This window comes from Lepidochelys kempii, chromosome 2 (assembly GCF_965140265.1).
Source record: "Lepidochelys kempii isolate rLepKem1 chromosome 2, rLepKem1.hap2, whole genome shotgun sequence".
Taxonomy (NCBI): domain Eukaryota; kingdom Metazoa; phylum Chordata; order Testudines; family Cheloniidae; genus Lepidochelys; species Lepidochelys kempii.
Window position 1 is genome coordinate 3,561,855 of NC_133257.1, and position 22,428 is coordinate 3,584,282.

A 22,428-nucleotide genomic window follows, 5' to 3' on the forward strand; every position below is an offset into this window, starting at 1 on the left:
AAGACTATCCTTCGTTTGGTCCAGGCTTCCATGGCCAATCCCAGGAAAGCCTGCACAACTGGGCTCCAATGCTCACCCCCAGCGCTGTGCTTTGACACGAGCACACCCTTGCTCTGTTCCCCACCGACTCCTCGCCAGCTCACCGCCATTCCTGTGAAGGATCAGCCATTGTTTTGCAATACAGAGGAGGTTGTGACAAACAGCACTGGGCACATCCTCTCGGCAGGGCGTATATTGGACTGCAGATTATTGTACATGCCACAGTGTTCACACATATCCAAAGTGATTACAGGGTCTCCCTAGGGACAAAAGAGCATAATCCTTTTCCCTTGTCCCTATCGTACTTTGAGTGCAGGACCCATTGGTATCATGGTATAAAGTGCCATGATGTAGCACAGCTTGTGACAGCAGTATCCTCCTGCTCTTGGGGAGGGGAAGGGATGAGGAAAAACAGCCCATGTGTATATGTACTGGGGCATAAGAATAGCCATACTAGGTAGACCAATGATCCACTGAGCCCAGTATCCTGTCTACTGACAGAGGCCAGTAGCAGACCTTCAGGGGGAGTGTACAGATCATGGCAATTTTGGAGCGATCCACCCTTGTCTTCCCCTCCTAGCTTCTGGCAGTCAGATGTTTAGAGTCGCCCCAAGCATGGGGTTACATCCCTGACCATCTTGGCTAATAGTCACTGATGGACCTATTCTCAATGAACTTATCTAGTTCTTTGAAGCCAGTTACACTTTTCACCTTCACAACTTCCCATGGCAATGAGTTCCACTGGATAATGGTGTGTCGTGTGAAAAAATATTTCCTTTTGTTTGTTTTAAACTGGAATTTCATTGGGTGACCCCTGGTTTTTGTATTGTGTGAAAGGGTGAATAATACTTCTTGTTCTAATATCGAAACCCTCACTGCTTTGCCTGTCTCTTTTCAATAACTGGAGTCCCTGCCCTGGATGGGTATCCTCACGGCAAGAGGATCTCCTGACATCATGTGGAAGGTGGGTCCCAACTATGGGATTGTTTCCCTCCTCTTCAGTTTGATCTGCTGCTGCCCTGAGACTTTCATCCTCCTCAACAGTGCACGGGCTGTCGGACAGAAGGTGGGACCACTCTACCCTGTCCTTGAAAGTCTCCTTTATGTACCTCTGTGTCCCCCTTTGCTGCTCCAGTTCAGCCACTCTGACCCCCAGCGCCTGTCTTTATCTCTGAGGGCCATGAGTTGCTTGCACAGAGAGCACACGTATGCCACCTGCCCATGAGCAGGTCATCATACATGTTGCACTCAATGCAATAAGCTGCATAGCCATTACCCTGCTGCCAGCTTTCTGCCTGCATTTCTGTTCTTGGAGCTTATTTATGTAGCCCAGGTTAACAGTAGGTTTGTTAAGCATATTGGGATTTCTTTATTCTGTCAAAAAGAAAAGGAGGACTTGTGGCACCTTCGAGACTAACCAATTTATTTGAGCATGAGCTTTCGTGAGCTACAGCTCACTTCATCAGTTGCTTTTCTGAAGCCCTGCACCCTGGCCCTTCCTGATTGCTAGCACAGCCCACCACAAGTGGGAGCAGTTGGGTGCAAATTAAGGCAGCCTGCAGGCTCCAGCAGAAGTGCAGGCTCCTGGCAAGTGGCCAGGGCATCTCTCAGCTAAGCAACGTTTGGGCATCTCTAGTGTTGGGCAACGAGGGACACTGTGCTCTACCGACAGACATTAGAGGAAGGACGAGCTTGTAGTGAAGACAGTGAGCTGGGACTCAGGAGTCCTGGGTTCGGTTCCCAGCTCTCTATGTGCTTGGGGGAAAGTCACTTTGCTATGTCTGGTTTCAGAGTAACAGCCGTGTTAGTCTGTATTCGCATAAAGAAAAGGAGGACTTGTGGCACCTTAGAGACTAACCAATTTATTTGAGCATGAGCTTTCGTGAGCTACAGCTCACTTCATCAGATGCATGCCGTGGAAACTGCAGCAGACTTTATATATACACAGAGAATATGAAAAAATACCTCCTCTGGAAATGGCCCAACTTTATTATCATGCACATTGTGTAAAGAGTTGTCACTTTGGATGGGCTATCACCAGCAGGAGAGTGAATCTGTGTGGGGGGGTGGAGGGTGAGAAAACCTGGATTTGTGCTGGAAATGGCCCACCTGATGATCACTTTAGATAAGCTATTACCAGCTGGACAATGGGGTGGGAGGAGGTATTTTTTCATATTCTCTGTGTATATATAAAGTCTGCTGCAGTTTCCACGGCATGCATCCGATGAAGTGAGCTGTAGCTCACGAAAGCTCATGCTCAAATAAATTGGTTAGTCTCTAAGGTGCCACAAGTCCTCCTTTTCTTTTTGCTATGTCTGCGTCTCAGCTGTTCATCAGTTCAGTCAGGAACAAGAGCACTCCTTTCCTCCCACCCTGTATCTGTCTTGCCTATGTAGATTGGAGCTCTTTGGAGCTGGGATTGTATTTTACTATGTTTGTACAACACCTAGCACAGTGGGGCCTCTAGACACGACCAGTGTAGTTCTTCCCCTACAAGAGGCAGCACTGCAGTCTGTACAGCTTAGCTCTCCGACTTTCCATCCTTAATAAGAATTGCTACCTGTGACGCAGCAGGGAGGGGGGAGTGTTGACCTGGGAATGTGCCCTGGGGATGGGAGACCTGAGAGCCTGTCACCTGAGCCAGGAGGGGGAGGGGGAGGTAACACCTCTGCCCAGGAATGTGAAGACAGGCTGAGAAGGGAGCCTGCGGGGGTGGGGGGTGGTGTTAGTTTCAGTTTGGTGCTGGGTGGAGGAACGCAGGGAACCCCAGGGCTGGGATCTAAGCTTCCTGCTCCCCCAGAAGGACTTGACTGAGGGGTCCTGCTTGTACCCACAAGCTCTGTTTTGGACTGTGTTCCTGTTGTCCAATAAACCTTCTGTTTTAGTGGCTGGCTGAGAGTCTCAGTGAATCCCAGGAAGAGGGGTGCAGGGCCTGGACTCCCCCACACTCCCTGACACTACCCTAAGGGGTGAGAAAGAGTCGATCCTTTAGAAGCTGTAAATAGCTTAAGCACACCAGATGGGGGAAAGTAACTTTCCTAATGAGTGAGTAATGAGAGAACTGACGGGCGCCTTGTAATGCTTAATTGTGGAAAGTTTTATTTCAGTGCTCGGTAACTTTGATTAGCACTGTGCTGGGGTTTAATTGAATTGAAATCCGAGCTACAAATAAAAATCTAATCGGTTTTGTTTGGGAAGCAGCTGCGGCTGTGCTTGGTTGATTCTAAAGTGAAAATGACCCCACTGCAGAGGGAGGGAGGGGGGACAGATACAAGAGCCAGGCACCACACATGTCCCGCTTCAGTGGACTGCAGCAGGACATATGTGGTGCCTGGCCCTTGAGTTTGGTCCCCCTGCGCTGGAGTCAACTTCACTGCCAGGGAGACAGAAATCCTGGCCACGAAGGGTTAAAACCACCCGTTGTCTCAGGAACCTCACAGCCTGTGATGCTCTCGAAAAGCAATTATAACTCTAGTCCTGTGCTTAAGGCATGAAAAATACATGTATTCATTGAAAGCTATAATCAAGAAGTGAAAAATCAGTCACGGCAAGCCAGGGCAGAGCACCTGCTTCCACGACTTTGTCTAACAGTATGAAAGGCACTTTCCCATTTGTCGTTTATTTTCATTCCAGTCACACTGCTCTCTTTCTGCCGGATCTTCCACTGGGGGACTGGAAAGACCCGTCCACAGCTTCTGAAGACCTGGCGTACCTGGATTACCCTCTGCCACATTTCATAAGAATGGCTATAGTGGGTAAGACCAATGGTCCATCTAGCCCAGTATCCTGTCTTCTTATAGTGGCTGGTGCCAGATGCTTCAGAGGGAATGGACAGAACAGGACAATTTATTGAGTGAACTATCCCCTGTCGTCCAGTCCCGGCTTTTGGCAGTCAGAGGCTTAGGGACACCCAGAGCATGGCGTTGCACCTTTGACCACCTTGGCTAATTACCATTGATGGACCTATCCTCCAAGAATTTGTCTCATTCTTCTTTGTACTCAGTGATACTTTTGGCCTTCACACCATCCCCTGGCACCGTGTTCCACGGGCTGACTGTGCGTTGTGTGAAGTCGTACTTCCTCTTTTTTTGTATTTGTTTTAAACCTGCTGCCTATGAATTTCATTGTGTTTATGTGAAGGGATACATAACGCTTACCATTCATGAATGTACAGACCTCTATCCCTCCTTGGTCATCTCTTTTCTAAGATAAACAGTCCCCGTTTTTCCAATCTCTTCTCATACGGAAGCTGTTCTATATCCCCAATCATTTTTGTTGCCCTTCTCTGCACTTTTTCCACTTCTAATATATCTTTTCTGAGCGAGGGTGACCAGAACTGTATGCGGTATTGAAGGTGTAGGAATACCATGGATTTTTATAATGGCATTATGATTTTTTTTTATCTTATTATCTATCCCTTTCCTAATGGTCCCTAACTTTCTGTTCACTATTTTGAGTGACGCTGAACATTGAGCAGCTATTTTCAGAGAACTATCCACAATGATGCCAAGATCTCTTTCTTGCATGGTAACATCTAATTTAGACCCTGTCACTTTGTATGTATAGTTAGGATTATGTGCGTTACTTTGCATTTCTCAACATTAGGTTTTATCTGCCATTTTGTTGTGCAGTCACCCAATTTAATGAGATCCCTTTGTAACTCATCGCAGTCAGCTTTGGACTCAACTATCTTGAGTAATTTAGTATTGTTTGCAAACTTTGCCATCTCATTGTTTATCCCTTTTTTCAGATCACGTAGGAATATGTTGAACAGCACTGGTCCCAATACAGATCCCTAAGAGACCCTGTTATTTACCTCTCTCTCATTTACCTCTGTGAAAAGTGACCATTTATTTCTACCCTTTGACTCCTATCTTTTCATCATTTACTGTCCATGGCAGGACCTTCCCTCTTATCCCATGATTGCTTACTCTGCTTAAGAGTCTTTGGTGATAGACATTGTCAAAGGCTTTCTGAAAGGAATCTGAGTTACACAGGAAAGAATTTTCTGTAGTATCTGGCTGGTGAATCTTGCCCATATGCTCAGGGTTTAGCTGATCGCCATATTTGGGGTCAGGAAGGAATTTTCCTCCAGGGCAGATTGGAAGACGCCCTGGAGGTTTTTCGCCTTCCTCTGTAGCATGGGGCACAGGTCACTTGCTGAAGGATTCTCTGCTCCTTGAAGTCTTTAAACCACGATTTGAGGACTTCAATAGCTCAGACATAGGTGAGGTTTTTCGCAGGAGTGTGTGGGTGAGCTTCTGTGCATTGTGCAGGAGGTCAGACTAGATGATCATAATGGTCTCTTCTGACCTTAGTATCTATGAATCTATGAAAGTCCAAGTACACTATATTGACTAGATCACTCTTGTCCACGTTTGTTGACACCTTCAAAAAATTCTAATAGATTGGTGTGACAGTCGATACCCTTATATTCACCCTTTTTACAAGATGATAAATTTTGTACGAAGTATGCCTTGTGAGGTGTCATTTGAAAACTCATAATTTGCTGATCGTTATAGTCCTTGTAAAATATGTGTGGCAACATTGTATGTAAACATGGGTGGTGGGTATAATAGGCCCTCAGCCTTCCCTGGTGCAGCCACTGCCGCCGGACGCCGGTTTGGTGGGGAAGTTTTTGCTGATTATTATGCCCCATGCAGGTTCCAGGTCGAGTGAGAAGGCAGTATGTGTTACTCAGCTTCCTGGGTTCATCAGTAATCTCCCTCAGTTGCCCTGGAACCTGCATGGGGTATATCAAAAGCTCCAGTTCTTCTGAAAGAGAAGAGATAAGAGCTTTTCCCAGAAAAGAGATAAGGCTTGGGATCTGGGGAGGCACATCACCAGCTGGCGGGGAGGGGGGGTGTGCGCTCAGGGCTCCAGCTGGCCCAGGGCTCCTTTGGCCGGGGTGGGAGGCCTCAGGGCTCCAGCTGGCCCAGGGCTCCTTTGGCTGTGGGGAGCGCGCGTCAGGCTTCTCCGGGCGGGAGTGGGGGAGGCTTGTGGCTCTGGCCGCAGGGGGTCTCAGTGCTCTGGCTGCAGGAGGAGCGGGAGGGATCAGGGCTCCAGGGGCATGGGCAGAAGGGACAGAGCCAGAGGCTAGCCTCCTCAAAGGGGGGCTCCACCCATCGTCCATGTGTGTAAAGTTATAAGATTTTACTGTATGATATTATTAAGACATGTTCCAAGTCTGGAGAGCAGCCACAAACCAGCTCCCCACAGACAAAAGGTTAGCCAACACCTCAGACAGATGCCAACAAAGTCAAATGGACCATCACTTCATTAAGTGGCCATTCTTTGGCAGGAAGAGGATGTGGGCAAAAATCTACACCGTGACAAAGAAACAGCTGGGGATTCCCATCCGCACAGACTTTCTCTCACCTGAACCTCAGCCGGAGAGGATTCTCAAAGAGGAGGAAACCTATAAGAAGGGAGTGCAAACACCCCAAATTCTCTCTCCCTTTCTCTCTATCCTCGTCATCGACCACACTTGAAGAACAAAGGTAAAAGCACTGGACTGGGAGAGGATCCTGATGGAAAGAAATTCAGCCAGTAAGACTGCTGAAATGTGCTGAGAGAGACTTTCGCTTTGAATTCACTTAGCTTGTTAAGTTAGACATTAGTTGTGTTTTACTTCTGTTTTCTTGTAACCAATTCTGACTTTTATGCCTCATTACTTGTAGTCACTTAAAATCTCTCTTTCTGTAATTAATAAACTTGTTTTACTGATTTATCTAAACCAGTGTATTTGGATTGAAGTGTTTAGGAAACTCCAACTGGGATAACAGGATTTGTACATATCATTCTGTATTAATAAAATGGCAGACTTTATATGAGCTTGTTTTGTCCAGGAGAGAGCTGGGCAGTACAAAACACACACTGCTGGGGAAACTCTGGGACTGGGAGTTTGCGGTTTTGCTCTGTAGTGTAATTCATGAGTGGCTGGCTACAGCATTCATACATATAACTGGGAGCCTTTTGTAAAAATTGGCATCACATTAACTATCCTCCAGTCATCCGGTACAGAGGCTGATTAAAGCAATAGGTTACATATCACAGTTAGCAGTTCCACAATTTCATATTGGAATTCTTTCAGAACTCTTGGATGAATACCATCTACTGTTTAATTTATCAATTTGTTTCTAAAACTCCTCTATTGACACCTCAGTCTGGGACAGTTCCTCATATTTGTCACCTAAAAACAATGGCTCAGGTGTGGAAATCTCACTCACATCCTCTACAGTGAAGACTGATTAAAAGAATTAATTTAGTTTTTCCCCAACAGTCTGTCCTCCTGGAGTGCTCCTTTGACATCTTGATCATCCAGTGGCCTCCTGATGGTTTGGCAGGTTTCCTGCTTCTGATGTACTTTAAAAAATTACTGTTAGCTTTAGTGTCTTTTGCTAGTTGCGCTTCAAATTCTTTTCTGGCCTGCCTAATTATACTTTTACACGTAACTTGCCAGAGTTTATGCATCTTTCTATTTTCCTCAGTAGGATCTGAATTACAATTTTTAAAAGATGTCTTTTTGTCTCTAGCTGCCTCTTTTAATCTGTTGTTTAGCGAGAGTGGCATTTTTTTGTTCCTCTTGTTTGTTTGTTTTTAAATTTGGGGTATACATATAGTTTGAGCCTCTATCATGCAGTTTTAAAAAAATTTAAAATGCTTGCAGGCATTTCACTCTTATGACTGTTCCTTTTAATTTCCGTTTAACGAGTCTCCTCATTTTTGTGTATTTCCTCTTTTTGAAGTTAAATGCTACTGTGGTGGGTGTCTTTGGTATTTTCCCTCCAACAAGGATGTTAAATTTCATTACATTACGGTTGCTATTACTGAGAGGTTCAGCTACAGTTACCTCTTGGACCAGATCCTGAGCCACTTAGGACTAAATCAAGAATTGCCTCTCCTCTTGTGGGTTCCAGGACTAGCTGCTCCAAGAAGAGTCATTAATGAGGTTTAGAAATGTTATCTTCATATCCCATCATGAGGTGACATGTTCCCAGTCAATATGGGGATAGCTGAAATCCCCCGTTATTACTGGCTTTTCTGTTTTTGTAGCCCTGGTGGTTGCAGAGAACAGATTGAAAATGGGACTTGTAAAGGCTCAGAAACCTGAAGGCAACTAAAAGGACCCCACATTTATTATTTTTAATACCTCACAGTTTTTAAGCTAGTCTTGTGATTTTCTGGGTCTGACTCCTGAGTTTTAAATGCTAGGGGTTGGCGATTCTGCTATCCCATGTAAGGCTTCCTCACTTCTGATTCATGACTGGTTGAAAAATCCCATCACATGGCAAGAAATAGCCTGTGCTATTGTGCTTGAACTAATGAAGCGGGCCAGAGAGTAGGCAGGGGACCTGCCCACTCCAAGGTCCATGACATCCTCTAGCATGGGCGGCTGCAGAAGACCAGTTCAGGAAGTGTGGGGCTCTGTGTCCCCCAGGGAGCCAGCACCAGGCAGACCTGCATGCCCAGGAGAATTTGATGTCGTCACCTCTCCCTTACTCCAGGTTGTGATGGGCCTCAGCCTGGGGAGAAGAGAGCAAGTGTTGCTGAGAAGATCTCACCCCTTCTGTCTCCACTGCCTTCTTTGGATAATGCAAATTCGCAGTGACAGTTTAATATGCTGAGCTGACACTGATAGGCACTCGCTAAGTTAGAGAAGCTGTCAATGCTGTTGTCAAAGCGCGGCTGGAGCAAGAGGACATGCTTTAATCGGGAGAGCAAATTGAGAGTCGGGCAATGAGAGAGCCTCTCTGCTCAAGCCTGCCTCCTTGGTGAGGTTGTATAGGTGCTTCCAGACGGGAGTTGGCACAACCATTAGAATGAAGGAGGGAGACAGCCCCAGGGTGGTGACGGGAAATGCAGTTGTATCTTAGAGTTTGGCTGTAGACAATGGATTGTGTGGTGTGGTCTGGATGAAAGCTGGAGGCATGTAAGTAAGTATAGCAGTCGGTAGGTTTCCGGTATAGGGTGGTGTTTATGTGACCATCGTTATTAGCACCGCAGTATCCAGGAAGTGGATCTCTTGTGTGGACTGGTCCAGGTTGATGAGGGATGGAAATTGTTGAAATCATGGTGGAATTCCTCAAGGGCTTCTTTTCCATGGGTCCAGATGATGAAGATGTCATCAATGGAGCGCAAGTAGAGCAGGGCCGTTAGGGGTCGAGAGCTGAGGAAGCGTTGTTCTAAGTCAGCCATAAAAATGTCGGCATACTGTGGGGCCACACAGGTACCCATAGCAGTGCCGCTGATTTGAAGGTGTACATTGTCCCCAAATGTGAAATAGTTATGGGTGAGGACAAAGTCACAAAGTTCAGCCACCGGGTTTTATCGGGGATAGTGTTCTTGACGGCTTGTAGTCCATCTTTGTGTGGAATGTTGGTGTAGAGGGCTTCTACATCCATAGTGGCCAGGATGGTGTTTTCAGGAAGATCACTGATGGACTGTAGTTTCCTCAGGAAGTCAGTGGTGTCTCGAAGATAGCTGGGGGTGCTGGTAGCATAGGGCCTGAGGAGGGAGTCTGCATAGCCAGACAATCCTGCTGTCAGGGTGCCAAAACCTGAGATGATGGGGCGTCCAGGATTTCCAGGTTTATGGATCTTGGGTAGGAGACAGAATACCCCAGGTAGGAGTTCCTGGGGTGTGTCTGTGTGGATTTGTTCTTGTGCTTTTTCAGAGGAGGTTTACACCACAACCCTCCACAGCTTGGCAGATCTCAACCACCAGGATGTTTTCTTGATCTTCAGCCTAAACTGTCCTGTCCTTAATTCCCCACATTACTCCTCGTTAGTGACTGCCTGGCTGTTTATTTCTCCAAGGACTGGAGTGATGGCAGCTGGATACATCAGTAACTCACACGCTCCAGCAGTTCTCTGAGCACAGCCTTCATTTAGAATTACTGTCATTTACAAACCCCTCTGGGATGTGACAAACCCTCCCTTGTTGGTCAGGGCTAAATCACACAGTGGGCCAGATTCTGCTCTCAGTGCTGTGGGTGTAAATCCCATTCTAGTCCACATAGCTCTTTGGATTGACACGGTTGTAGCAAACAGCAGAATTTGTTTGTGTAGCGCAAAGGGGCTTCCTGTCTACATACCTCCGTGTGCTCCAGAGCTTGCTCCTTGTAAAAGCCCCTGTAGGAACCAAGGGAGCCCTTGGTCCCTGCTCAAAGGTCTGGTCTCTCTTGGAGCCATTTTCACACAGGGACAAGGGAAAGTTTTTCCTTTTCTGATTATTCTGTTACAATGTGACTGGTCACTGATTCAGAGCAATCAGGATCAGCTGGTAAACTGGGCACAAGCAAACAATATGTGTTTTGATACATGTAAATCCATACATCTGCATGTAAATCCATACATCTAGGAACAAAGAATGCAGCCATACTTATAGGATGGGGGACTCTATCCTGGGAAGCAGCGACTTTGAAAAGGACTTGGGGGTCATGGTGGATAACCAGCAGGACTTGAGCCCCCAGTGCGATGTTGTGGCCAGAATGACTAATGCAATCTTTGGATGTATAAACAGGGCAATATCGAGGAGGAATAGAGAGGTTATTTTACCTCTGTATCTGGCACTGGACCAACCACTACTGAAATACAGTGTCCAGTTCCGGTATCCACAGCTCAAAAAGGATGGTGATAAATTGGAGAGGGTTCAGAGGAGAGCCACAAGAATGATTAAAAGATTGGAAAACCTGCCTTATAGTGATAGACTCAAGGAGCTCCATCTATTTAGCTTAACAAAGAGAAGCCCTTGGTGACTTCATCAAAATCTATAAGTAGCTATATAGGGAATAGATATGTGACTATAAAGGGCTCTTCAATGTAGCAGGCAAAGGTCTAACAAGAACCAGTGGCTGGAAGTTGAAGCTCAACAAATTTAGAAATAAGGTGGCAAATTTTTAAAAGTGAGAGTAATTAATCACTGGAACAAGCTATCAAGGGTTCCGTCGCTGGAAATCAAGATAGGATGTTTTTCTCAAAGATCTGCTCTAATTCAAACAGGAAAAATTCAGGAAATCCCATGGCCTGTGTTATGCAGGTCAGACTAGATGATCATAGTGCTACTTTCTGGTCTTACATCTATGAATCTGTGGATTTCTCCTCAGTGCTGCCTCCCACCTTCCATAAGAATATGAGTGTCCTTAGAGATAAAGCACTTACTGCTGCTGCTGCCTTTGGGATCTGGATTCCCAGACATCTGTCCTTTGGGATCTCCAGGGTTTATCATTTGTCTGTCTGCTCTGTGGGGAGGTGCTCCGGCTCGGACACTGCATTTTCTAGGGAGACCATGAGAAGCAGCCAGGCTCTTCTTCTTTAAATTGACGAGGAGAATATTTTCAAGATTTCCTTCCCTCTCCTGCTCCATCCGCCCACCTGAGATGCTGCCATTGTGCTGAAATCCTTGGGAACGAGTCTGCCCTATGACTCATGCTCTGGTCTCTCTGTAGACAAGAACTTGGAAGAAACACTTGTCTTTCGTCTCTGACACGCTCCTGGGACTTTCCAGCTCCAGTCTGTCTTGTATGACTGAGCTTGGAGAGGCTGCAGTGAGATCTGTGTCTCCTGGGCACTGCCCTACATTTTAGGCTAGCAAATACTGAGTCCAGCTCAGCTCTTCAGGAGATAAAACAGCCTCTTGGATAATCCCCTTGCACTGGAGGCAACAGGCAGTGGGACACAGCGCCTTTCACGCCTAGGTCACCAGTTCCAGTCCAGCGGCTGACAGCTGTTGCCACCCAACAGCTGTTCGGTGGCCTGTGATTAGTTGAGACCCTCTGTCCAATTCCTAATGGCGTTTTGGCAGCACCACAGCTGGCTTCCTTATGGGCAGTCTCTGCAGGAAGGCCCAGGACAGAATGTGCCTTAGAGATTGAGGGCCCTTCTCATCCCAGGAGCTGGCGCTGAGCACAAGGCTAGGGCATGTGGGGCAGGCAGGGGGTAAGGGGTGGCCTCCACGGGCTACACTGTACCTGCTCAGAGGCCATGAGGCCATCACCTCCAGGGCTGTCCATCTGGCACCATTCACCGGCACTAAGCTCACAAAAGGAGCTGGGTGCAACAGGAACAGATGGAAAGGGGCCAGAGTGGCCTCTCCCCATATGCATTCAGCTTCCTGGTGTGGAATGGGAGCCCAATGTGCAGCCCTCTCAGGGAATTCTGGGGGAGTGCCGGGGTGGGAACACAGGACTGGGGATCAGGTTCTATTCCCAGCTCCGCCCAACTCGCTGTGGGACCATGGTTAAGTCAGTTTCCCACTCTGTGCCTCAGTTTCCCCATCACCGAGGCTGAGTTCGTAACTGTGCGGCGCTCTGAGCACATTTGATGGTGCTACAGGAAGGCCACGATCGCTATTATAGCCCAGTGATGGGCTGTACAATCAGGCAGTGGGGGGGATGTTAAGGAGCAGCTCTGGGCACAGGAGGCTCTGCCCAGCTGCGCCCGCGGGGCGTGCTCTGAATGGAGGGGGCATTTAAAAGGGCAGCACAGCTCAGTCAGGGCATTCAGTGCCAAGAAGCAGACCTGCACTGGTAGCTCCCGCAGGAGGCCAGCACTGCCCTAAAGCTGATCTCAACACAGAGCCGCAAGCCACTGCAGAAGAGAGAGCGGAGCATCTGCTTGTGTGGGAGGGACCCCCAGCCCCCCTTCTGGGGGAACGCGTTGCAGGCCACTGGACTCCCTGCCCCAGGGCCCTGGTTAGAACCCAGAGGAGTGGGCGGGCTCAGGTTCTCTATCACCAACCCTGGACTTGAACCATGATATGCTCCCACCAGCTCCAGGTGGTCTGGCTGGCCAGCAGTCTGACACTGGGGAATGCGGTTGAGGGAGATGGTCTCTGTCACAGCCCCTTCCATGGGAACTCCTCCATGGGACTCCCTCTGTTTTCATGCCAGCAGCTGGACTGGCTGAGACAGGTCAGCGCTCCGGCTGATGGGCTGTGTGTGAAAACACAGCACTGTGCACTACGGTGTCATAGAATCATAGAATATCAGGGTTGGAAGGGACCTCAGGAGGTCATCTAGTCCAACCCCCTGCTTAAAGCAGGACCAATCCCCAATTTTTGCCCCAGATCCTGAAATGGCCCCCTCAGGGATTGAACTCACAACCCTGGGTTTAGCAGGCCAATGCTCAAACCACTGAGCTATCCCTCCCCCTCAGTCAGGCTGAGACGGGGGTTGTACTACCAGACAGAAAACCAGTAAGCGATGTGCTTAGGCAATAAGACCTGCCATCAAAACCCCTGCTAGGGAGAGAGAAAAACCCCAACGCTGCCTCCAATACCCCCAATCCCTCATGGATCCTGCAGCCAGACACCCCTGGGCTCCCACGTCACCCACCCCCACCCCTCATGGCCTCCTGCAGCCAGACACCCCCCGGGCTCCCACGTCACCCACCCCCACCCCTCATGGCCTCCTGCAGCCAGACACCCCCCGGGCTCCCACGTCACCCACCCCCACCCCTCACGACCTCCTGCAGCCAGACACCCCCTGGGCTCCCACGTCACCCACCCCCACCCCTCATGGCCTCCTGCAGCCAGACACCCCCTGGGCTCCCATGTCACACACCCCTGTCCAGCAGAGCCTACAGGATCTAGATACCTCTGCCCCCCAGGCTCCCATGCCACAAACCCCCTGCTCCAGTACCCTGTGCCAACCTCCAGGATCTAGATCCTCAGGGCTCCCACCACAGATCTGCCCTGGGATGTGAACCCTCGGCATTGCCTCCAGGATCCAGATCCTTCCAGGCCCCTGTGCACTGCCTCTGTGGCTGGACCCTACCCCAAGCCTCCCAGCCGTCCGTGTCATGCAGCATGCCATGTCAACTCCCGTGTCATGCATCGTGGAGCGGGGGGTGTCTCTTCAAGGTGAGCGGGAAGACTGTAACATACCAGTGAGAACAGAGGCTGCAGGGCTGTGGCATGCCTGGCAGGCTGGCACTGTGCCCTGCAGCAGAACAGACAGCTGGCAGCAGGGCTCTGAAATCAGGGCTTGGAGGTTCGGGAGGGAGGAAACAGCTTTAAGAGGGAGCAAGAGCAGGTTGGTGAAACAGTGAGTGCACGGAGGAAGGAATGGATGGTAACCCCTCTCCCCAGCAGGTGGCCTAGGCAAGGGGAAGCAGGGAAAACCCAGCTGCAGCCTCTCCCCCAAGACAGGCGCACCGCAGAGAAACAGAAGCACGTTACAAGTCCAGGAGATCGAAGCCCATTACTCATTCCCAGAACAGCACTGCCTGGGTGGTGGCAGGTCAAGCTTCCCCACTCCACCCCCACTGCCCTGCCAATGGGCCTCACCTCTGCCCTGGAGAGACCCCCCACTAAAGGCACGGGAGGAATTCAGTCCTTTCAGCCCACAGAGTCCTCAGGGGCCAGTTAGTGCCAAGTAGGCTGGTGATTCTGTTCATGGGCACCCATTCCCAGGATCTGGGCCAAGCCCCAGCAAACTCATTTCATTCTCTGTGGCTTGTGTGAAGCCTGTGAGCAAGCAGGGAGCCCCAGGCTGCTCCTGAGAATTCCTACCCAGCAGGTCCTTCCCTCTAAGGGAAACAATGCTCAATTCCTTTGGGCCTGACCCAAGACATCTTGGGAAATCACATGCGCCTGCCCTGCCAGCTTTCCAGTCCACGCTGTGACGAGGGTCACATGGCAGAGAGCAAGTAACACCTGAGCTTGTTAGCACCCTGGGGACGAACAGACTCATCCTACATGAACTCCACCGAGGGACCAGGTTTGCCCAGCCATGGAATGGGCTTCCCCAAAATGCCCATCCCTCGCAGGTACTCAGCACTCCCGCTCTCCCTCCAGAAGCCCCAACCTGAGCTGTCTCTTGTCGAACCACAGGGTTTCCCCCCGACCTGGCATGTGAACACACAGGCGCAACAGACGTCTCTATGGACCGTGGCCCCCATCTCTCAGCAGGGACCAGCAATGATCTCCTGCCTTTTGGCACTGGGCACTGTGGGATCCGGTGGGTTTTGTCCCCAGCCAGCAGAGTCTGCAGAGGTTTCGAGTAGGGCTCAGCGGAATGGACTAGCCTCTAACTCAGCTGTCTGCACTAGGCAGTAAGCAGGGTTCCCATACCACAGGGCTCGATCCAATGTCCATGGAACTTGGTGGTAAGACGCCCACTGCTTCAGTGCGTGTTGGATCAGGCCCAAGCTCAGCAAGGCCTCTGTCCTGTGTGCGAGCAGGTTCTCCCACTGGACCCATCGTGCTACTGTCTGCACCCTGGGAACTGCGCTTGCAATATTCTCTCCCTTGGTGCTGGCTGTGAGTACGAGCTGCCTAGCAGCGTGGCTGGCTTTGGGAAGGTCGTTCCTCTGCACAGGCCCGGTTGTAACACTGATGGAGCACTGGCTCCCCAAGCAGCTGTAAATCTCACGCCACTGCTCAGCACTTGCCCTACTTTTCGGTTCCCATAAAAACAACGGGGCCATAAACTAACAGCGGGAGCAATAAACTCAGGATTGTTTTTCCATCTGGACAGCAAAGCAGCATTTGCAGTGGACACGTGGTGGGCAAAGGGTGGTGATCTGAGAGCACCAGGGAAAGCAGGGAGACCCGAAGCAATCTCTGCTCACACCAGGCTGGTAGGAAAAACTGGCTACTCAAAGGCCAACAGAGTCAAGAATCAGGTCCCTCACAGCAGTGGGACCCAATCTCTAGGGACCCAATCTCTGCTCCCACACTAAGTCAGTGGAGTCAGGGGAGCGAGAGGAGAGACAGGTGCTTTGTATCAAAAACAGCTGCTGTCTACTGGACACAAAGGCCTAGGGGAACCCTGAACTCCAGTACAACATGCAGCTCCAGATGCCCAACTAAAAGCAGCTCCAACTCTCCAGTTTCCACAGGCCTAAATGAAACTGGAGATTCAGGTAGGACTCTGGGCTACAGGCCTGAGCCTGAATCAAGCCTCCAACGCCACCATCCCCAGCCTTGGGCTCTTTTCCCATCTCTGACACTGCTCTGCTGGGTGACCTTAGGCAAGTCACTTCCCCTCTCTGCGCCACCATTCCACCTCCTGCCTATCGTTGCTCTATTTAGATTAGCTCCTTGGTGGCATGGGCTGGCTCTTACCATGTGTCTGCACAGAGTCTAGCACAACGGGGCCCTGGTCTCTGGGGGGCCTGGGATGCACCACTCCCAGGTATCTGTGTTACAGCAGCACCTAGGAGCCCAGGCACAGGCCAGCAGTCTTCTGTGCCAGGTGCTGTACAAATGCAGAACAAAGAGACTGGTTGGAAATCTAGTTCAGACGATTGCCCCAGTTTTTTATACTGGGCCAAGCCAAAGGGTCACTCATTCCAGATCCAGCTGCAGATTTTTCCATTTTTCCAGTCCATCTCTGCTGGTTCTCCCCTTTCACTGTAAGCAGAGATGGTTCTCCCCTTTCACTGTAACACAAACATTGCACCTCAATGAGCTGATCTTTCTACCCAAGTCCATCTCCAAGACATGCAGGACTCTAGACTTTGGAGAGACTCAACAGGCTGAAAGATAGAGAACATGGGAGCAAACAGCCTGGACTGGGAAGATAATACACACTCCATCCACCCCCACATGGTTCTATCATGGCCCCACCCCCCTGGGCATGCTTTAATTACAGTCGGACATTTGCTCATACCAGCTGGCTCGGAAGCCAACGTGAAAGAAACAAAGCAAAAAGGGACCAGACGATACCTTCTTTGCTCCTGTCAAGGCTGCTTTCTGGAGCTTGTTGTAACAGTACTTGGCGTAAGTGCTTATTGCCACCCCTATAAGAGAAAACAGAGAGCAGAGAGTCAAGCCAGACGTTCCAGGAAATAGGAAAAGCAGGAGCCCTGTGATCCATTGTAGAGGCCCTCGGGAAAGCTCAGGGATAGAATCATAGAATCATAGAATATCAGGGTTGGAAGGGACCCCAGAAGGTCATCTAGTCCAACCCGCTGCTCGAAGCAGGACCAATTCTGGGGGTTTCAGAAGGGAGTTTCAGAAGGGAGGTTCAGAAGGGATGGGGTTTCAGAAGGGAGTGCTCAAGGCTTCGGCACCACTGAAGTCCCACGTCAGCCCTGGATGCTTTGCACCTCTCAGGCAGCGCTCAGGGCGGATACAGGACCTCAGTGATGCTTGGGCCTTCTGCTGATCCTTTTGCACAGGGGTGGTTTCATCCAAAATTGCACATAAAGCAGGTATGAATAGCACTGCACAGTGAGGCACCCAGTGCTTGACTGGTATATGCCAGGCTTTGGAGACCAGGCCCTAAAAGCTGCTTACCTCCAGCTGTGAAATTAACCCATGCAGCGGGACTGTCCCAGGAAAGGGAGTGCATCTGATTCCAAGAGGCGTAGTGCCAGGCCAAGCTATGAATCTCATTCTGAAGGCATAAGGGCTACCTGATCACGAGTGAGGATAGAAACACCACCACCACCAGAAGGCCAAGGGCTTGGGGCCTGATTTCCCCACTGGAGGAAAGATTTGGGGTGATATTTTCAAAGTTGCCTTGGGGTTCAGAGGCCCAATTCTCACTGATTTTTAATGAGGACCGTGTGTCTAAATCCCTTAGGCAGTGCTCAGACTATCATTCGTTCTCAAGGGTTATTGCCTGGAGGGAAGAGACCGGCACGATCTGTTTTAATAATAATTGTCTATTGCTTAATAGAAAACTACAAACCCAGAAGCAGAGCGCAGGTGTTGGCTACCTTTGTTTCTGGAAGCGTGGTGCTTTTGAGCATGCTCAGTAAATCCCCCTTAGACTCCCAACTACTGCTTGATGGATTGATTTTTTTTTAACATGACTCTTCCTGATTTTATAGACTACAGTTCCAAGTTATTTTTGGTCATGTGATGGATGTTGCAGCCAATCGGAACGAATCGATAGAAAAGCATGGTCACTGCACATCACCAGAGCTGCAGTGAGATAACTGGGTGTGGGGCTTCCGTTCTACTTTGCTATTAAAGTGCAGTTAGCGTCAGCAGGCGACTTTGTAAAGATGCCCTTCCATCCACAGACTTGCCCCTGGATGGATCCAGGGTCAGGGCTGTTTACGCAAGAGGCAAGAATAAGTTTTTAGGGCCTCTTGTGCCAGTGAGCCCTGCGGAGCCGGCACAAGAGAGCTGGACTCTATTCTGGCTCATCAAAACAACTGTTCCCCAAGTTCAGCTGCAGAGTCCGACCTCGTTCACCGTCCCACAAGCCCTCGGAGAACAATGGTGGTGTGGAGCTAGCACAGAGAGCAGCACTCGGCTCACCCAACCTGCAGTACAGGGGATGCTGCAGGAGCCAGGAGCCCAGCTTGACACTCTGACCCCAAATCGAGCTCCTCGGCTTCTCCCCCTTTCTCTGTTGCCACCAGCAGCGCCGCCCTCCTCCCTCTCACTCAGGTTGCTAAGCTGCTCAGCCCCCACAGCCAGGCCATACCCACATCTTGCCGGTTCTCCTTTCACAACATTGCCAGGATCTGACCTTTCCTCTCTACCCGCATGGTTACATCTTCCATCCCTCAGCATCTCCTGCCTCGACTCCCGCTCTGGCCTCCATGACTCCCATCTCAACCCCCACTTGGGCCCATTCAAAATGCTGCTGCTGACATCATCTTCTTGGCTCGTTCCTCTGACCATGTCACGCCCCATCTCCACCCCTCAGATCCTTCACTGGCTTCCCCACCATAACCAGGACAAGTTTCCAGTGCCCCACTCCAAGGCCCTTCGCACCTGTCTCTCCTGCCTATCCACTCCCGTATCTCACTGCGTCGCCCCAAAGCCCTGTGCTCCATTGCCCACCCGTCTGCTTCGCCTACTGGCACCAGCAAGCTTTCTTCCACACCGCCCCCGGCAAGTGAAACTCTCTCCCTGAGCCAAGCCATAGGACCACTCCCCTGTTCTGTCTATCCCCACCGCAGGGCCCACTTCTGCTGTGCCACCTTTGGGAGACTGCTGAGAGCCAGGGCCGTCCCTAGCCATTTGGATGCCCTACGCGCACGCCCCGCCCAGGGTCTGGGAGGCAGGAGCTGTGGGGGGGGCACTTTTGGGGGCCCCACAGGCCCAGGGTGGCCCAGGGGATTAGCAGGGGGCCAGGAGGAACCTGCTCCACTTCCCTTGCCCTGGCCCCAGCCATGGCGCTTGGGGGAGGGAAAGGTGTCCCCCCGCACTCACCGGCAGTGGTGGGAAGCGGAGCACCGTGGCTGGGAGCTGGCAGAGAGGAGCGGGCTGCGGTAGGGTTGCTCCACTTCCCACTGCTGAGCGTGGGGTTCCTGGGGGAAGAGGTGGGATGGGGGCGGGCCGGGGGCAGAGCAGGGGGGAAGGGGAAGAGGTGGGGCAGAGGGAGTTGTATGGGGCCCCACACCCCCCTAGGGATGGCCCTGCCCCTTGCAGTGGGCGCAGCCCGTGGGGGGGGCAGCTGAGGGATAGGGCTGGTCGCCAAGGCTGGTGCTGCTGCGTATGCAGCACGCAGCTGCCTAGGGCACCATGAAATTTGGGGCAATTTGGTGCCCCAAATTTCATGGTGCTCTACGCAGCTGCGTATGGTGCATATGCCTAAGGACGGCCCTGCTGAGAGCGGCCAGTCCACAGCCAGCAGGAATACGAGCTCCTTAACTTATCTTTTTTCAGAGTAGCAGCCGTGTTAGTCTGTATCCGCAAAAAGAACAGGAGGACTTGTGGCACCTTAGAGACTAACCCATTTATCTGAGCATGAGCTGTCGTGAGCCACAGCTCACTTCATCGGATGTATTCAGTGGAAAATACAGTGGGGAGATTTATATACACAGAGAACATGAAACAATGGGTGTTACCATACACACTGTACCCAGAGTGATCAGGTAAGGTGAGCTATTACCCCCCTCTGCCCCCCCTCCCCGCTCTCCTGCTGGTAATAGCTCACCTTACCTGATCACTCTGGTTACAGTCTGTATGGTAACACCCATTGTTTCATGTTCTCTGTGTATATAAAATCTCCCCACTGTATTTTCCACTGAATGCATCCGATGAAGTGAGCTGTGGCTCACAAAAGCTTATGCTCAAATAAATTTGTTCGTCTCTAAGGTGCCACAAGTCCTCCTGTTCTTTTAACTGATCTTTGTGTTAGATCCTGAGCAAAGATGATCTGGAGTCACCTTGTGAGAAGGACCGCCGGGGGCTGTTTTTATGGGGTCATTTTTCAGAGTTTAAGGGACTGCCACTCTATCGTAGCTCACCATAGTTAGCTCCAATCTGGAAGCACCGTAAGTAGCTCCTATATATGCAGACCAACTCAGCAAGGGCTTGACCCAATGCTCACTGAAGACAATGGGCTTCAGATCAGACCCTAAGTTTCCTTAAAAGCAAAGTTTTAATGCCACAGACATTGAATGCACTGTTTTCCTGAGCATCCACCTCCAAACAGTGACTACAGGAGGCAAAGAGCACTTTCACTTTAAAACCACCCCCTCATAGAGCTGACAGGACACAGCGTGGGTCCAGCTGTGACCTGCCCATGCAACACGTGGCTGTACAGTACATTCCAGTGCCCCTTACACAGAAGCAGTACAAGGAAAGGGGAGTACAATCACTACGGGACAGAATGGCGGAGATGGGAGCTGCGATTGATGACATGTAACTGAGGGAGAAGAAACAGCAATAATGAATGCAAGTAACGTCAGCAGCAGCAGTTCAGTTCCCAGCTAACAAAAGGCGTAAGAACACTCTCCATCAGCTGAATGCTACTTCGTTCCATCCTGATCCTCCACATGGCACCTGCCCCCGATGGTGCACTCTCCCAATGGCAGATTCACACGTGTATCTATTTTTTCAGAGTCATAGATTCCAAGGCCACAAGGGACCATGGTGATCATCAAGTGAGACTGCCTCTGTAACACAGGCCAGAGACCTGCCCCCATACAACTCTTAGAGGAGATCATTTAGAAAAACATCCAATTTGGATTTACTTAGGTTCTTACCCATGCCCATCACCCCAGACTCCAAGGATGGCAAAAAATCAGAAGGGAGGTCCAAGAGCAGAACCTTGCCCTGAAGTTGGATAGCATTAACTCTCATGATATTACTGGAAGTCTTGCAATTCTTGGTGTTGTTCTTAAAGCCCCAGCACCTGGAGTCAGGTTATTAAACAAGACTCCCAGCTTTCTTACTTTTTCTTACTTTTAAAGGAAAAAAGTAAATTTCTAGTCCTCGTGATTGCACAGAAAATCCTGAAAACATGACTCCCTACAGGCCCAAAACCCAGAAGGGCAACAAAAAGGAGCCCCAGATTATTATTTTTTTAAAATATCTCATGACTTTTAAGACAATCTCATGATGCGGGGGAGGGGGAAGAGTCACAATTTTCAAATGCTTGAAGTTGGTGAAGCTGAGATCATTATTGGGGTGGGGGAGGGGGAAATATTTTCCTGGGCCTTGTTAGCCACTCAATTAATTGTCCTGGAAGAAGAGGGACTACAAAGTTGTGGTGAGTAATGGGGAAGGACAAGTAACAAGAGACCCGTTCCTTAAGAGCGGAATTAGTGCAGAGGGAACGTGGCATTACTGGTTCAGATCTAGTGGCCAAGCTGACCCCCAGGCTGAGGGCCAGCACATGGCCTAGACACCACATAAGTCCTGTTTCAGTCCTATGGCCCCATGCTGGCCCTCTGCACCAGGCTGCATTTCACCCCAGGAGAGATGTAACCTTAGTTGGGAGTTCATGATGCTCATCCCATGTAAGCTTTAGAAATAAGGACTTGCAGCTATGCCTGCCCAGTCTCCGGGCAGCCTATGAGCACAGCTGGGCCATGGCAGGGCCACCTGGTTGATCACTCTGCTTGGCTGACACGGAAAAAAAAAACTATCCACAATGACTCCAAGATCTCTCTCTTGAGTGGTGACTACTAATATAGATCCCATCATTCTGTATGTATAGTTGGGATTATGTTTTCCAACGTGCATTACTTTACACTTATCAACATTGAATTTCATCTACCATTTTGTTGCCCCGTCACTCAGTTTACTGAGATCCCCTTGTAACTCCTTGCAGTCAGCTTTGGACTTAACTATCCTGAATAATTTTGTATCATCTGCAAATTTTGCCACCTCACTGTTCATCCCCTTTTTCCAGATCATTTATGAATATGTTGAACAGCACTGGTCCTAGAACAGATCCTTAGGGGACAGTGAAAACCTTTTGTTTCTTGTCTTTTAACCAGTTACTGATCCGTTAGAGGTCCTTCCCTCTTATCCCATGACTTCTTACTTTGCTTTGCTTACCGTGCTCCTATCTTGCTCTGGCCCAGCTACAGGCTGCCCGCTTCTCTGCTTGCTTCCTGACTCCAGCTCTGACTTTGGCTCTGCCTCCTGGTTTCTGACTCCAGTTCTGATCACTAGGAATGACTACCATGGCTTTCACCACTAGGCCTGACCGCCCACACCCTGGTCTGTGACAGTGAGAAA

The 22,428-nt window shown here is 50.0% G+C and overlaps 1 protein-coding gene across 3 annotated transcripts in view; it reads right to left on the reverse strand.

Moving 5' to 3' along the window:
* The window catches only part of ARHGAP39 (Rho GTPase activating protein 39), a 423,047-nt gene that overhangs the window by 49,239 nt on the left and 351,380 nt on the right, over positions 1-22,428 (reverse strand). For all 3 annotated transcript variants that reach the window (XM_073329927.1, XM_073329928.1, XM_073329926.1), the window contains one exon: positions 16,714-16,787. In XM_073329927.1, coding sequence (XP_073186028.1) covers positions 16,714-16,787 — 74 coding nt within the window. The remainder of the gene's footprint in view (positions 1-16,713; positions 16,788-22,428) is intronic.